This window comes from Salvelinus sp. IW2-2015, unplaced genomic scaffold (assembly GCF_002910315.2).
Source record: "Salvelinus sp. IW2-2015 unplaced genomic scaffold, ASM291031v2 Un_scaffold2576, whole genome shotgun sequence".
Taxonomy (NCBI): domain Eukaryota; kingdom Metazoa; phylum Chordata; class Actinopteri; order Salmoniformes; family Salmonidae; genus Salvelinus; species Salvelinus sp. IW2-2015.
In genome coordinates, this window is record NW_019943886.1 from 29222 (window position 1) to 46004 (window position 16783).

General features: G+C 43.6%; 1 protein-coding gene across 1 annotated transcript in view; it reads left to right on the plus strand.

Annotated features, from left to right (window-relative positions):
* Nucleotides 1–233: 233 nt before the first annotated feature.
* Nucleotides 234–16783, plus strand: part of LOC112074313 (homeobox-containing protein 1) — a gene marked incomplete at its 3' end in the record, with an annotated part of 58470 nt that continues 41920 nt past the window's right edge. Inside the window, 3 exon segments of the mRNA XM_070440469.1 lie at nt 234–476; nt 999–1089; nt 3153–3591. Coding sequence (XP_070296570.1) covers nt 1011–1089; nt 3153–3591 — 518 coding nt within the window.

Here is a 16783-nt window from a genome sequence, read left to right on the forward strand (position 1 = left end):
TTTTATCAATCAATCAATGTATCAATCAAACTTATTAACAAAGCCTTTTTTTGTCACAAAATGCTTTTCCTCAATGTGCTTTACAGGTGACTTTGTTATAGGCTAATGGCTATAAGGTTTACACTATTAACTTTTTTGGGAGAACTGAATGTATTAATGAATAAAACAAAACGTTTTGATTTTCCCTCCCAGATGAATAACTTCCTATATCATCCCGGGACAGTGTGGTGGGGTTAGAGGTCAGAAACTGAGACCGACTCCCCGTTTACTGAATCTGTTTCTCTACGGTTCTGCTGCTGCATCCCGGGACAATGTGACCCTGCACGGATCACCTTCATTAGCTAGTTGGAAACCGTTACGAAGTTTGGTCGGTCGACGTGCACGGTTGAGCATTTCAAGAGAAGTGCCCACATAGCGTCCCCTGCTGCGTTATAGCTACCCATTTAAACGGCTGCAGCTTGCCACAGCAGCGGGAGGTAAGATAAAAGGGGCGCTGCCGGTTAGCATCATGTGTCTCCATTAGCATGCCATTATCTCCCACCTCGGCTAAATCAAGATAATTTTGGTGCAAAGTTCTCTGGTTTATGACCTAATTAGCGTGCGCTAGCTATTGGTGCAGGGTGGATGCAATGAGTTAGCTAGCTTTACAACTTAGCTAAAGTTTGCTACTTTTAATAGCTTGCAAGTTACTGTCAACAGATTATAGATAGCTAGCAAGCTAATAATTAGCTAGCATGATAAGCTAACCATATAACCGAACCAGACTGCAGCACGTCAGTGAAAGTGACTGGCGCATCTCACCTGGCAAATGGCTAACAACAAGCTAACTTGATAGCTAGTTAGCTAACTTATTTAGCAACAGGCAACGTCTAATTTAACTACAAACTTTGATCATATTTGAAGTGAAGTTGCTAGCTAGCTGGCTAGTTGACTACAGTGACATGTCCTCCCTCGTCCCTACACCGCATCATCAATTGTCGCCTACCTCTCCCCGGCAGCTCCATCGAGCCATGCGACAGTGGTGCCTCCCGGCTGCGGCACCGCGAACCGAACCTCTGCCCACAGGGCGCCTCTCACCCCCGCTATCAGGTAGGCTGCAGTCTGGCACTGTAATGCCATGGGCAGTGGCAATGACACATTATTTTACAATCAATGCACAGATTTAATTATTCATGTCAGTACATAGCTAGCAGTCAACATCATGGCAATAAATACATAGGTTATTTCGGAAAGTATTCAGACCCCTTGACTTTTTCCAAAATGTGTTATGTTACAGCCTTATTCTAAAATAGATTCAAWATACCCATAAACCTCATAATRACAAAGTAAAAACTGTTTTTTAGAWWWWWTTWAARGRAAWWWKRWWWTKRMMKWARKWWTYMRRMYYYTTWSYYMRYWMYTTKKTRRARSMMCYTTTGGCAGYGATTACAGCCTYKAGTCTTCTTGGRTATGACACTACAAKYTTGGCACACCTGTATTTGGGGAGTTTCTCGCATTCTTYTCTGCAGWTCCTCTCAAGCTCTGTCAGGTTGGATGGGGAGCGTCGSTGCACAGCTATTTTGAGGTCTCTCCAGAGATGTTCGGTCGGGTTCTGGCTGTGCCACTCAAGGACATTCAGAGACTTGTCCCGAAGCCACTCCTGCTTTGTCTTGGCCTTGTGCTTAGGGTTGTTGTCCTGTTGAAAGGTGAACCTTCGCCTCAGTCTGAGGTCCTAACCTGCTCCAGAGCGCTTTTCATCAAGTATCTCTCTGTACTTTGCTCTGTTCATTTTTCCCTCAATCCTGACTAGTCTCCCAGTCCCTGCCGCTGAAAAAACATCCCCACAGCATGACGCTGCCACCACCATGCTTCACCGTAGGGATGGTGCCAGGTTTTCTCCAGACGTGATGCTTGGCATTCAGGCCAAAGAGTTCAATCTTGGTTTCATCAGACCAGAGAATCTTGTTTCTCATGGTCTGAGAGTCCTTTGGGTGCCTTCTGGCAAACTCCAAGCAGTCGGTCATGTGCCTTTTAATGACAGTGGCTTCCATCTGGCTACTCTACCATAAAGCCTGTTTGGTGGAGTGCTGCAGAGATGGTTGTCTTTCTGGAAGGTTCTCCCATCTCCACAGAGGAACTCTGGAACGCTGTCAGAGTGACTATCGGGTTCTTGGTCACCTCCCTGACCAAGGCCCTTCTCCCCCGATTTGCTCAGTTTGGCTGGGCGGCCAGTTCTATGAAAATCACCAAGAGTTCTAAACTTCTATTTAATAAGATGGAGGCCACTGTGTTCCTGGGGACCTTCAATGCTGCATATCCTTCCCCAGATCTGTGCCTCTACTAAATCCTGTCTCTGAGCTCTACAGACAAGTCTTTCAACCTCATTGCTTTTGTTTTTGCTCTGACATGCACTGTCAACTGTGGGACCTTTTATAAGACAGGTGTGTCCTTTCCAGATCATGTCCAATCAATTGAATTTACCACAGGTGGACTCCAATCAAGTTTTAAAAAGAACTCAAGGATGATCAATGTAAACAGGATGCACCTGAGCTCAATTTCGAGTCTCATAGCAAAGGGTCTGAATACTTATGTCCATAAGTTATTTCTGTTTTCTATTTTAATTGTGCAAACATTTCTTAACCTGTTTTCGCTTTGTCCTTTATGGGGGTATTGTGTGTAGATTGATGAGGAATTGTACTTATTTAATCCATTTTAGAACAAGGCTGTAATGTAACAACATTTGGAAAAAGGGAATGGGTCTGAATACTTTCCGAATACACTATATAACTTAATGAGTAATCAGGCTGTGAATCAGCACTGTCTTATGCCCAGGAGAAATATGTAAGTGTTGTGACTGTGCCAAAGTTCAGCCCGCAGCTAGGCATTTACATTAACAGTTCTGACTTTTTACTTTTATGTTTACTGAGGCCTCAGTTAAAGTAAGTCGGAGATGTTAAATGTTAATATAGATGCCTAGTTGCGGGACAAGGGAAGCCAGATTCATGAATGACCCAGAGTTACCCCATAGAGAAGGATGCAGCCTCACACTGACTCCAAATCCAGCTATATTTTTTATTGTAAATCAAATTGATAACAACGTGTCTCTGATACAGTATTTTAGAGACCTTTTTGAAAKTGTGTGTGAACTAGTCATGTCTATTTTAACCCGTTAGATGTCAGGATGGAGTGTTGTGAGGTGGAGCCACGCTATACCATCGAGCAGATCGACCTCCTCCAGCGTCTCCGTCTCTCAGGGATGACCAAGCCACAGATCATCCAGGCTTTGGCGTCCCTAGAGCGGCTAGATCCCGACCAGCGCCCCCCGTACTGCAATGACACACACACCGCCAACCCCATAACCAACACTACCCCTACCACAGCCTCTGCCCCAGCCCCCTCCTCCTCTTCCTCCTCCTCTTCCTCCCTCTCCCTGGCCTCCGTCACCACGCAGACACCCGGGCTGGATGGCGCCTCCATGTCGCCTAGCAACAGCTACGAAACCTCGCCCCCGCCGCTGTACCCCCCGGCAGTCGGAGTTCAGAGGTCATTCAGCTATGACATCATGGCGGAGGAKGACTGGGACCTGGAGGAGAAGGTRGAGGAGTACATGAGGTGAGGAGGGGGAAAGAGAGCAGTTTGAGAGAGTGCTAGAGGAACCCCTCGCCAACMGCCAATGAAATTGCAGGGCGCCAAATACAAATCAACRGAAATCTCATAAATCAAATTTCTCAAACATACAAGTATTAGRCACCATTWTAAAGATACAATTSTCGTTAATCCAGGCACAGTGTCTGATTTCAAAAATGCTTTMCAGCGAAAGCTCCACAAAACGATTATGTTAGGTCASCACCAAGTCACAGAAAAACCCAGCCATTTTTCCAGCCAAAGAGAGSAGTCACAAAAAGCACAAATAGAGATAAAATTAATCACTAACCTTTGATGATCTTCATCAGATGACACTCWTAGGACTTMATGTTACACAATACATGTATGTTTTGTTCGATAAACTGCATATTTATATCCAAAAATCTCATTTTACTTTGGCGTGTTATGTTCAGTTGTTCCAAAAACATGCGGTGATTTTGCAGAGAGCCACATCAATTTACAGAAATACTCATTATAAATGTTGCTCGCCTTGATGCGGAGTGACGGACTCCATCCTAGCTGGAGGGGCTCTCTTATCTGATCAACATAGACCAGGGCTGTAACTCCTCTAGCTCACAATGAGCATAGCCTGCTGCCTGGCTGGCACCCTGTTAGCCAGGTCACCAGCTTAGTTGAGTCTGCCACTAGCACAGTCAGTGTGTCAGCTCAGCTTTATCCCCATGGAGACCGTTCTGTGCACACAATCTAGGTATGGGCAGAACGATACATACAGTTTTGGCCTTAGCAATGCTCACTGGAATGAAGCCTCCTCTCCTTTATTATTATTTTGCTCACATCTCAAATAGCTACTTAATGTTAAGCCTCACTTTCCAAGCACTGAGCTATAATCTTGATGTATTTGCTGATCTGAAACATGGGCTCAAGACTGACTTCCATTTATTGTGTAAAATGTAGCGTCTCCTGTTACACTATGACCATATCCCCCATCCATCCGCACAAGGCAGAGATGTTGTACATGTACACAGAACATTTCAATTACCCCTGCCAAAATTACTGTGTTTTTTAAACTGTCCTGAGCATCTAGTCATGAAATCCCACCTCATCTGTTTCACCCTTGTCTTTTGTGTTAGTCTCACCCCCCTCCACGGTGTCCTCATCTTCCCATTAAGCCCCTGTGTTTTTATAACCGGTCTTCTCATGTTTCTGTTGCCAGTTCTCTTGTTTGTCAAGCAACCAACTTTTTTGTGTCTCAGCTCTGTTTTTTCCCAGCTCTCTTTTCTCGCCCTCCCTGGTTTGACCCTTTGCCTGTCCTTGACTCCGAGCCCACCTGCCTTGACCAGCTCTCTGCCGACCTTACCTTTGCCCCCCTCGGATACGACCTCTGCACTTACCCTACCCTGCCTGCCGCCCGTACCGTTGCCCCACCCTCTGGTTTACTGACCCCTGCTACCCTGACCCTGCCTCCGCCCGGTACCGTTGCCCCACTCTGGTTTACTGACCCCTGCCTGCCTTCGGCTGCTTTCGAATTGTCTCCCTTGTGAAATATTAACACTATTGTATTAGTCGAATGGTCTGTATCTGGGTCTTACCTTCCTACCTGATATCAAACCAACTCAATCACTTTATTAGCTTACTGTTTACAGCTCCTGCGGCCGATATAACACGTTCCTCACTATTCCCCGAATTCCTATCGGACCTTGTAGTCATGGCAGATAAATATTCAATTCGTTTTTGGTGACTTTAATCATTCACATCGGAAAGTCCACAGGACCATCATTCAACTCAGCTGGTTTGTCCCTAAGTGTCTCAGAGCCAACAATGTGATCACTACTCCAGTTTTATTCTAAAAAGCCATACATGGGCCTCTTACCTACCTCTCCGATTTGGCTTCTGCCCGTACATACACACCGTACAACAAGGTTGGTCACTTAGAAATTCCTTGTTTTTCCAAAGAAAAGCAAATGTTTCTTGTCCAATAAAATACATCAATTGAATCAAAATCACATGTAGACATTGTTAATGTTGTAAATTGACTATATTGTAGCATGGAAATGCAGATATTCTTTATGGATAGGAGTACAGAGCCCCATTATCAGCAACCATCACTCCTTTTCAATGGCACGTCTTGTTAGCTATCCAAGTTTATCATTTTTTAAAAGTCTTAATTCTATCATTAGAAAAACCCTTTTGCAATTATGTTAGCACACGCTGAAAAACAGTTGTTCTGTTAAAGAAGCAATAAACTAGCTTCTTAGACTAAGTTGAGTATATGAACATCACTCTTAGTCTAAACTTCTCCCTCCAGTTCTAACTCCTTGAGCTAATCTAAACTATGTGGTATCTGAACATCGATTTTGTGTTCGATTCCAGGCTAAAATGTCCAAAAACAAAACTTTCTTATGAAACTCGTCAGGTCTATTCTTTGTTCTAAGAAATGGAAACGCTATTCCATCGAGAAATTGCCAACGAAAACTGAAATCTCGTACAACGCTGTTACTACTCTTTTCACAGAACAGCGCATAACTGCCCTAACCAGAATTAGAAAAGAGTGAGCCCGGTCACAACTGAGCAAAAGGACAAGTCACATTAGAAGTTGTCTAGTTTTGAGAAACAACGCCTCACAAGTCTTCAACTGACAGTTCATTAATAGTACCCCCAAAACACAGTCTCAACCTCAACAGTGCAGGAGGCGACCTCCGGATGCTTTGGACTTCTATGCAGATTCGCATATAAAAAGCCATATTTCAGACTTGGCCATAAAAAGGAAAATTAAAAAAAGATGGTCATAAATAAACACAGACACTGTGTGCCTCTTCACTTTACGTTGACTAATTGGCTTCAGACAGTCGAAAGCAGAGGTCAGGGCAGCCGGCTCGTATCAGACAGGGCAGGTCACGATACGCAGGTCTCCTTAAACTGTCCTAGAATTTTCTAAGCAAATACTGAGGCAGACTTCTCCAATAGAGCCTCAATTTATTATGAATGGTCTGCCTATTGAAGAATATTATAAGATACTGTAAATACACAACGCAGAGGACTGAGGTCAAAGAGGCTAGAGAGCATTGTAACTAGTGTTTTCAGTTCCACTCGGCTTAGTCTGTGTAGAATTATAGTCTGGACTCAAGCTACATGTGCATATTCTCATTTGGTCCCAAATTTTGTCTCAAGTAACATTGAGCCTGAACGGTCTTGGTATTGGCGTTTGGCCCAATTTTATTGCAAGGAATTCTAATTGTTCGACCACAGGGTAGGCTTGGGTATTAAAGTACAATCCGTCTCTTTGTTCAGTGGAGTGGAAAACACAGGAAGACACTATCGACCATCTACTTCTCCAGCTAACAACTATATTTTTTCTCTTTCGAATAATATTTTTCTCCCCCTATTTGCATTGGGGGACCTGTGTTATTGAAGAATAACTCAACTTGCTAAACACTATCTATGTGAAAGACCACAGACTCGTTCCAACATTTAAGTCTTATTGAAGACTCAATCTTTTCAGTGGGTTCCTATGATGAGTTGTAGTCTGGCCCAGGATTAAGTGAACACAAGCACTTGGACGACGAACACCTTGCTGTCTCTGCCTGGCCGTTCCTCCTCTCTCCACTGGGTCCCTGCCTCTGACCCTTTATGGGTGACGTCCCTTGGACTTACTGGTCCGCTCTCATGCGGTTCCCCTAGAGGGTTACCGTCCCTTGAGTGGTTGAGTCAGATGTGATCAATGCGCCCCTCGGGCTCTTGCTGAGAACGATCTTCTTGGCTATACTCGGGCCTTGTCTACAGGTTAGTAAGATGGTGTCTGTGATATCCCTTCGGTGTGGGTTTATCACTGCTCTGTTTTGTCGTGGTACGTCGTACGGGTCCACCTTGTCCCCTGACCCCCCAAGTCTCAGCCTCCATACTATGCTGCTTATAATAGTCTATTGTGCCGGCGGGGCTTAGGTCAGTCTGTTATATCGGTGTATTCTCCTGTTATTCCGGTGTCTGTTGAATTTAAGTACTGCTCCCTCTAATCTCTCTCTCTCCCTATACCTTCCCTCCCGGAGGACCATGAGCCCATAGGACCATGCGCCAGACTACCTAGCCTGATGGCTCCGGCTGTTCCCCAGTCCACCGTTTACCTGCTCTACTGGCTATGGAACCCTGACTTGTTCACCGGAGTAATACCTTTATCCCGGACCATAATGTTTTTCGGACCTGCACCATGCTTGTCTCGACCTCTGAATTTCTAGAGCGATGAAAAAGCCAACTGCGTTTAACCTCCTACCGGTTACTGACCCTGTTCACCCTTCACAACCTTGTGTCACTATGACGTTTAAACCGTGACATCGGCTGTATTGTAAAAAGGCTTTATTAATACATTTGACGATCCTATTGAAATCTAACCTCGGGTCACCGAGTGCGCAAGCGGTCTCAGGCACTGCATCTCATGGTGCAAGAAGCGTCACTACAAGTCCCTGTTTGGATCCAGGCTGTATCACATCCGGCGCTGATTGGATTGCCCATAGGTGGTGCACAGTTGTACCCAGCGCTCGTTTCCAGGGTTTGGCCCAGAGGTAGGCCACATTTCAAATAAGAATTTTTCTTAAACTGACATGCTAAATAAAGGTTAAATAAAACATGTAAGAACAATTTCTGCCTTAATTGGCATGTACTCTTAGAATCTCCACCAGCCACAGCCAATAGAGACTTGTCCTCACCCCTCAGAGCCCTGGTTCTTCTCTTAGTTTTCTCCTATTCCTGCCTTTTTAGGAGTTTTTCCGAGCACCTGCTTCTCATCTGGCATTGCTTGCTGTTTTAGGGTTGGTTTAGGGCTGGTTTTCTGTACAGCACTTGTACATGGCTGGATAAAAAATCGGCTTTCTATTAAATAAATTGATTGAAATTTGATTGATACTGGTGATTGTCTGATGTTTTTTAGTTTAATTGGCTTTATGTTTTGTCGTTGTTTATTTACTTTTATTTACTGCTTTTGTAAACACGGTTCCAATGCAAAGCCCATTTTAGAATTGAATCGAGAGAGAGAAGTTGAGAGAGATTTGTTGGGATCGGAGACCAGAAGAAGTAACTTCCAGCAACGGGCCATTTCTATTTCAATGGTGACTTGTGGTGTTGTGTGCCTGTTGTTTGTGTGCTGTGTCCTGTTGTGTCAGTGCGCATGTACGATGAGATGAGGCCTTCAAAAAGCTCTGCCACCCTTGACTTTTTCCACATTTTGTTGTTGTTTACAGCCTGAATTTAAACATGGATTAAACTGAGATTGTGTCCAATGCCTCCACACATATAACCCATAACGTCAAATTAAATATCGGTTTTTGTTATATATTATTTTTTTACAAATAATTAACAATGAAAACTGAAAGTTCTTGAGTCAATAAGTCTCTTCAACCCCTTTGTTTCCCCCAGCACCTGACCTAAGTTCCAGGAAAGTAAAATGAAGCTTAAAATTTACATAATAGGTGCAGTCCTCACTCTGTATGCAATAATAGTGTTTAACATGATTTGTTCCAATGAACTACGTCATCTCTTTACTCCGAGACATACAGTATCTGTCAATCGAGCCCTGTGAATTTCAACACAGATTTCAACCACAAAGACCAGGAGGGCATTTTGGTAGATGGGTAAAAAAAAACGGACGTTTTTGAATTATCCCTCTGACATGGTGAAGGTATAATTAACGACTGTGGATGGTGTATCAAATATCATCCAGCACTACAAACATGCAGTTTACTCCAACTCCAGCTGCCGGAGAGGTAAGAAATTGCTCAGGGATTTCACCATGAGGCCAAAGGTGACTTTTAAAACAGTTTAAAGAGTTAATGAGCTGTGATCGGAGAAAACTGAGGATGAATCAACAACATTTTAAGTTACTCCACCCAAATACTAACCTAATTGACAGAGCTGAAAATACGCAACCTGTACAGAATATAAATTATCCAAAATATGCTAATTGTTTGCAACAAGGCAAACAATGTTAATACTGCAAAAAACGTGGCAAAGCAATTAGCCTTGTGTCGCCTGGAATACCAGAATGTTATGTTTGGGCCCAAATCCAAATAAAAAACACCATTACTATAATATTTTCAAAAGCATATTGTTGGCTGCATTTCTGTTATCGTATGCTTCTAACATCGTTAGGACTGGGGAGTTATTTTCAGGATAAAAAATTAAACAGAATGGAGTTAAGCACAGGCAAAATCCTAGAGGAAAACTTGGTTCATTGCTTTCCACCAGGGACCACTGGACAATTGAATTCACCCTTTAAACAGCAGAACAATAACCTAAAACACAATGGTCAAATCGACAGCTGGAGTTGCTTTACCAAGAAATATTGGAATGTACCTGACGGCCAAAGTACAGCTTTGACTAAATCTACTTTGAAAAGCTTTGGCAAGATCTGAGGAATGTTTTCTAGCAATGATCAGCAACCAATTTGACAGAGTCTTGAAGAATTTGTGTAAAGAAAATATGGGCAAATGTTGCACAATTTAGTGTGGTAAGCTCTTAGACGACTTACCCAGAAAGACTCACAGCTGTATCGCTGCTAAAAGCTGCTTCTACACGATTATTCATGGTGTGAATAACATACAGTATCAGTCAAAAGTTTGGACACACATCTGGATACATTTGAATTAACATTGCCTGTCTTAATAAAGTTAATTTTGGAATTTGTCCTTCTTAATGGCGTTTAAGCCAATCTAGTTTGTGTGTGACAAGAGTAAGGAATGTATACATAAGATAGCCCTATTTGGTTAAAAGACCAAGTCCATATTACGTCAAGAACAGCTCAAAATAAGCAAGAGAAGGAGAAACGACAGCCATCATTACTTAAGACATGAAGGTCAGTCAACTGAACATTTAAGAACATTGTGGAACCGTCTTCAAGTGCAGGCACAAAAATCAAGCGCGGCTATAATGATGAAATGGCGCTCAGAGATCCGCCCACAGGAAGGAAGACCCAGAATTACCTCTGCTGCAGAGCGTTTCATTAGAGTTAACTGCCACCTGAGATTGCAGCCCAAAAAAATGCTTCACATATATCTTCAACATGCAACGGGTCAGAGGAGAGTGTGTGAATCAGGCCCATGGTGGAATGCCTGCCAGAGAAACCACTTCTAATGAAACCAATAATAAGAGACTTTGCTTTGGGCCAAGGAAACATGAGCCAATGGACTGGTGGAAATCTGTCCTTTGTCTTGATTTGGTTCCTTTGGTCTCAAGCTTCTTTTTTTATAAATATTTGTTATTTAACCTATTACTTATTACAATGACGGCCTACCGGTGGACACAGTGGGTTAACTGCCTGTTTGTTTAGGCAGACGACAGATTGTTTTCTCCATGGTTCAGCTCGGATTCACTTCAGCACTAGGCTACCTACCGCCCCAAAATGGTAACTTCTACATCTGCATTGCTTGCTGTTTGGCCGGTTTTAGGCTGGGTTTCTGTATAGCACTTGTGACATCTGCTAATTGAAAGAGGCTTTAATAAAAAAACATTTGATGATTATATGATCCAATTTTAGATTTTTTGGTTTCCAACCGTACGTGTCTTTTGAGAACCTGGAGTAAGTGAACGAGAATGATCTCTGCATGATGTAATTTCCACGTTGACAGATGGAGGAGGAGTCAATGGTGATTCTTCTCGGTGACACCTGTCGCGAGTGAAGTTTTGGGATGATTCTGGACCACAGCAGTAAGGAAAAAAAGCCAATAAGTGTTCAGCAATATGTGGGAACTCCCTCCAACTGTCTGAAAAACATTCCAGGTGACTATCTCATGAAGCTGGTTGAGAAACTTTACAAGAGTGCTGCAACAGCCATCTCAAGCACAAGGTGGCTACACTTCAAGTGTTCTAAAACACTTTTTGGCTACCTACCATCGATCCATATGTGTTATTCTCCATCTAGTTTGTGATGATCTTCACTAATTTTCTACCATTGTAGACCAAATGAGTACACATACAATACCCTTCGAATGACGAGTTGTATCCAAACTTTCCTGACTCTGACCTGTATATTCAGCATATAACAACCACCTTTTCACTTTGTGTAAGTCGTGTGACCCCCGAGCAAAATAAATGTAACTTCCTTTCTCATTTCTTTTTTCAGGCTGTAACACACAACCAAAATGTAGATCTAAAGTCAGTGGTGGTGCTCATGAACTTCACATTTCGATGGCACTGTATCTTTCACTTCGATCGCCTTTATACAGTCTGCATGCAATCTGCCACTGATAAATGTGATTCATGTCCGAAATCGAAATCCACTACAGACGACACCTATTACCACCTGAGAGCATGACAAACACCATTAAGGACACCACCTTGCTCTTTCCCATGACATAGACTGACCAGGCTGAATCCAAGGTTGAAAGCTATGCTCCTTTCATGATGTCACGTTCTTCAAATCCACTGGCTGGATTGACAGGAGGGAGACAGGTTTAAGAGAAGTTTTTTTGGTTTAAGCCTTGAGACATGTGTGCTATTCAGAGAGTGAGGGGCCAAACAAAAATATATGCCTTGACCTAGGATTATCGCGCGTAGTAGTGCTCAGCGCGCACCGGTCTTGTATCAAAAACTGCAACGCCGCTGGATTTTTTCACCCCGCTCTCAACGATTTCCTGTGTGTGTATCAAGACACGGTCCTCCACTCAAGGGACATCCAGCCAACGTGACCACAAACTGTGGAAGCCATCGGGCAGTTCAACATGGCCCAGATCTGCTGAATGACACTGTATTCCCATGCCCGCGCGACAATTGAGGCTGTTCTGAGGGCAACAAGCCATATGTAGTGTTCCTGGCAACTGCCCATTAGGCCACTACTTAATAACAGATCAGATACACGAATACTCCAACATTGCCTACAAAGGAATAGAATGGCCCTTAGATGGCTGTTTTATCAACTCAATCCAACTGTATCAATCAAACTATTAACAAAAGCCTTTTCTGTCACAAATGCTTTTCTCAATTGCTTTACATGACTTTGTTATAGCAATGCCTATAAGTTACACTATAAACTTTTTTGGAGAACGTGAACTGTGATTAATTGAATAATACAAAAACCGTATTTTTGTTGATTGTTCCCTCCCAGATGATAATCTCCATAATCATCCCGGACACATGTGGCCGGGTTGAAGTCAGAAACTGGACCGAACTCCCTCGTTTACTGAATACTGTTTCTCTATACGGTCTGCTTGCTGCGCACCGGAGACAATGTGACCCATGCACGGATCACCTTCATTCAGCTAGTGGAAACCTTACGAGTTGTGTCGGTTCGACGTGCACAGGCATTGAGCATTTCAAGATAAGTGCCACCACTAGCGTCCCCTGCTCCGTTAATAGCTAGCCATTTAAGACGGGCTGCACTTGCCACAAGCAGCGGGAGGTTAAGATAAAAGGGGCGCTGTCCGGTTAGCATCATGTGTCTCCTTAGCTGCCATTATCTCCCACCTCGGCTAAATCAACGATAATTTTTGGTGCATAAGCTTCTCTGGTTATGATACCTAATTAGGTGCGCTAAGCTATTGGTGCAGGTGGATGATGCAATGAGTTAGCTAGGCTTTACAACTCTAGCTAAAGTTGCTACTTTCTAATAGCTTGCAAGTTTACTGTCAACAGAAGTTATAGATAGTTAGCAAGCTAATAATTAGCTTAGCATGAAAGCTAACATGTATAACCGAACCAGACTGCCAGCACGTCAGGTGAAGGTGACTGGCGATCTCACCTGGCAACATGGCTAACAACAAGCTAACTGATAGCTAGTAGCTAACTTATTTAGCAACAGGGCAACGTCTAATTTAAACTACAAACTTGTATCATATGTTGAATGAATGCTAGCTAGCTGTGCTAGTTGACTAAGTGACATTTCCTCCCTCTTCCTAACACCGCATCATCAATTGTCGCCTACCCTCTCCCCGGGCAGCTCCATCGTAAGGCATGCGACAGTGGTGCCTCCCGGCTGCGGCACCCGAACCGAACCTCTGCCCACAGGGCGCCTCTCACCCCCGCATATCAGGTTAGGCTGCAGTCGGCACTGTAATGCCATGAGGCAGGGGCAATTGGACACTCATTAGCTTACAATTCAATGCACAGACTTTAATTATCATGTCGAGTACATAGCTAGCATTCAACATCATAGGTTATTTCGGAAAGTATTCAGGACCCGCTTGACTTTTTCCAAAATTGTTAGTGTTACAGCCTTGATTCTAAATTAATTCAAAATCCCATAAACCTCATAATGACAAACGTAAAAACTGTTTTTTAGAGTTTTTTTAAAGGAAATAGTGATATTGACGGTATAAGTATCGGACTCTTTCTCACTACTTTGGTAGAAGCACGCTTGGCAGTATTACAGCCTCTACGTCTTCTTGGTATGACACTACAACTTGGCACACCGTAGTTTTGGGAGTTTCTCGCATTCTTTTCTGCAGATCCTCTCAAGCTCTGGTCAGGTGATGGGGAGCCGTCGGTGGCACAGCTTTTTTGAGTCTCTCCAGAAGATGTTCGGTCGGGTTCTGGCTGTGCCACTCAAGGACATTCAGAGACTTGGTCCCAAGCCACTCCGCTTGTCTTGGCCATTGTTGCTTAGTTTGTTGTCCTGTTGGAAGGTGAACCTTCGCCTCAGTCTGAGTCCTAAGCGCTCTGGAGCAGGGTTTTCATCAAAGTATCTCGTCTGCCTACTTTGCTCTGCGTTCATTTTTCCCTCAATCCTGACATAGTCTCCGTCCCTGCCGCTGAAAAAACATCCCACAGCATGGGACGCTGGCGCACCACATGCTTTCACGCGTAGGATTGGTGCCAGGTTTTCTCCAGACGTGATACTTGCATTCAGGCCAAAGAGTTCATCTTGGATTCATCAAGACCCAGAGAATCTGGTCTCATGTCTGGATGGGTCCTATTTGGGTGCCTTCTGCAACTCCAAGCAGTCGGTCATGGCACCTTTTAATGACAAGGCTCCATCTGGCTACGTCTACCATAAAGCCTGTTTGGTGGAGTTGCTGGCAGAGATGGTTGTCTTTCTGGATAAGGTTCTCCACATCCCACAGAGGAACTTCTGGAACGCTGTCAGAGTGACTATCGGGCTCTTGCGGTCACTCCTCCTGACCGAAGGCCCTTCTCCCCCGATGTGCTCAGTTTGCTGGCGGCCAGTTCTATGGAAAATCACTAAGAGTTCTAAACTTCTATTTAATAAGTGATGCGAGGACCACTTGTTCCTGGGGACCGTTCAATGCTGCATATCCTTCCCAGATCTCGTGCCTCTACTTAAATCCTGGTCTGCTGACTCTACAGACAAGTCTTTTCAATCCTCATGCTTTTGTTTATTGCTCTGACTATTGCACTGGTCAACTGTTGGGAACTTTTATAGAGGACGGGTGTGCCTTTCCAGATCATGCTCCAATCAAATTGAATTTACCACAGCGTGGACTCCCCAATCAAGTTTTTAAAAGAACTCAAGGCATGATCAATGTAAACAGGATGCAACCTGAGCTCAATTTCGAGCCATACGCAAAGGTCTGAATACTTATGTCCATAAGTTATTCTGTTTTCTATTTTTTAATTGTGCAAACTTTCTCTTAAACCTGTTTTCGCTTTGTCCTATGGGGTATCTGTGGTAGATTGAAGAGGAATTGTACTTATTAATCCATTTAAGCAACAAGGCTGTCAACTGTAACAACATTGTGTGAAAAAGAAAAGTGTGGTCTGAGAGTATTTCCAATACACTATATACGTTAGATGAGTAATCAGGCTGTGACATCCAGCACGTCTTATGCCCAGGACGTAAATAGTGTACAGTGTTGTGACTTAGCAAAGTTCTCCAGCCGCAAGCACGGCATTTAACATTTAACAGTTCTGACATTTTACATTTTACTGTTTACTGAGGCCTTACAGTTTAAAGTAAGTCGGAAGATGTTAAATGTTAATAATAGATGCCATAGTTGACGGAGACAAGGAAGCCAGATTCCATGAATGACCAGGATTACCCAATGAAGAAGGATGCAGCCTCACACTGACTCCAAATTCCAGCTATATTTTTAATGTAAATCAAATTTGATAACACACGCTGTCTACTTAATCATATTTTAAGAAGACTTTATTGAATTGTGTGGAACTGTCAAGTCATATTATATAACCGTTAGATGTCAGGATGGAGTGTTCTGAGAGGGAGCCACGCTAACACACTCGAGCAGATCGACCTCCTCCAGCGTCTCCGTCTCTCAGGGATGACCAAGCCACAGATCATCCAGCTTTGGCGTCCCTAGAGCGGCTAGATCCCGACCAGCGCCCCCCGTACTGCAATGACACACACACCGCCAACCCCATAACCAACACTACCCACCACAGCCTCTGCCCCAGCCCCTCCTCCTCTTCCTCCTCCTCTTCCTCCCTCTCCCTGGCCTCCGTCACCACGCAGACACCCGGCTGCGATGGCGCCTCCATGTCGCCTAGCAACAGCTACGAACAAACCTCGCCCCGCCGCCGTACCCCGGCAGTCGGAGTTCAGAGGTCATTCAGCTATGACATCATGGCGGAGGAGACTGGGACCTGGAGGAGAAGTGAGGAGTAATGAGGTGCAGGAGGGGGAAGAGGAGCAGTTTGTGAAGAGTGCTAGAGGAACCCCTCGCCAACGCCAATGAATTGCAGGGCGCCAAATACAAATCAACAGAAATTCATCTAAATCAAATTTCTCAAACATACAAGTATTAGCACCATTTTAATACAATTGTCTCAATCCAGGCACAGTGTCTGATTTCAAAAATGCTTTATCAGCGAAAGCTCCACAAAACGATTATGTAGGTCACACCAAGTCACAGAAAAACCCAGCCATTTTTCCAGCCAAAGAGAGCAGTCACAAAAAGCCAAAATAGAGATAAAATTTATCACTAACCTTTGATGATCTTCATCAGATGACACTCTAGGACTTAATGTTACACAATACATGTATGTTTTGTTCGATAAACTGCATATTTATATCCAAAAATCTCATTTTACTTTGGCGTGTTATGTTCAGTTGTTCCAAAAACATGGCGGTGATTTTGCAGAGAGCCACATCAATTTACAGAAATACTCATTATAAATGTTGAATGAAAATTCAAGTGTTATGCATGGAATTTTAGATGCACTTCTCCTTAATGCAACGCTGTGTTCAGATTTACAAAAAAACTTACGGAAAAGCAACCATGCAATAATTGAAGTACGGAGCTAA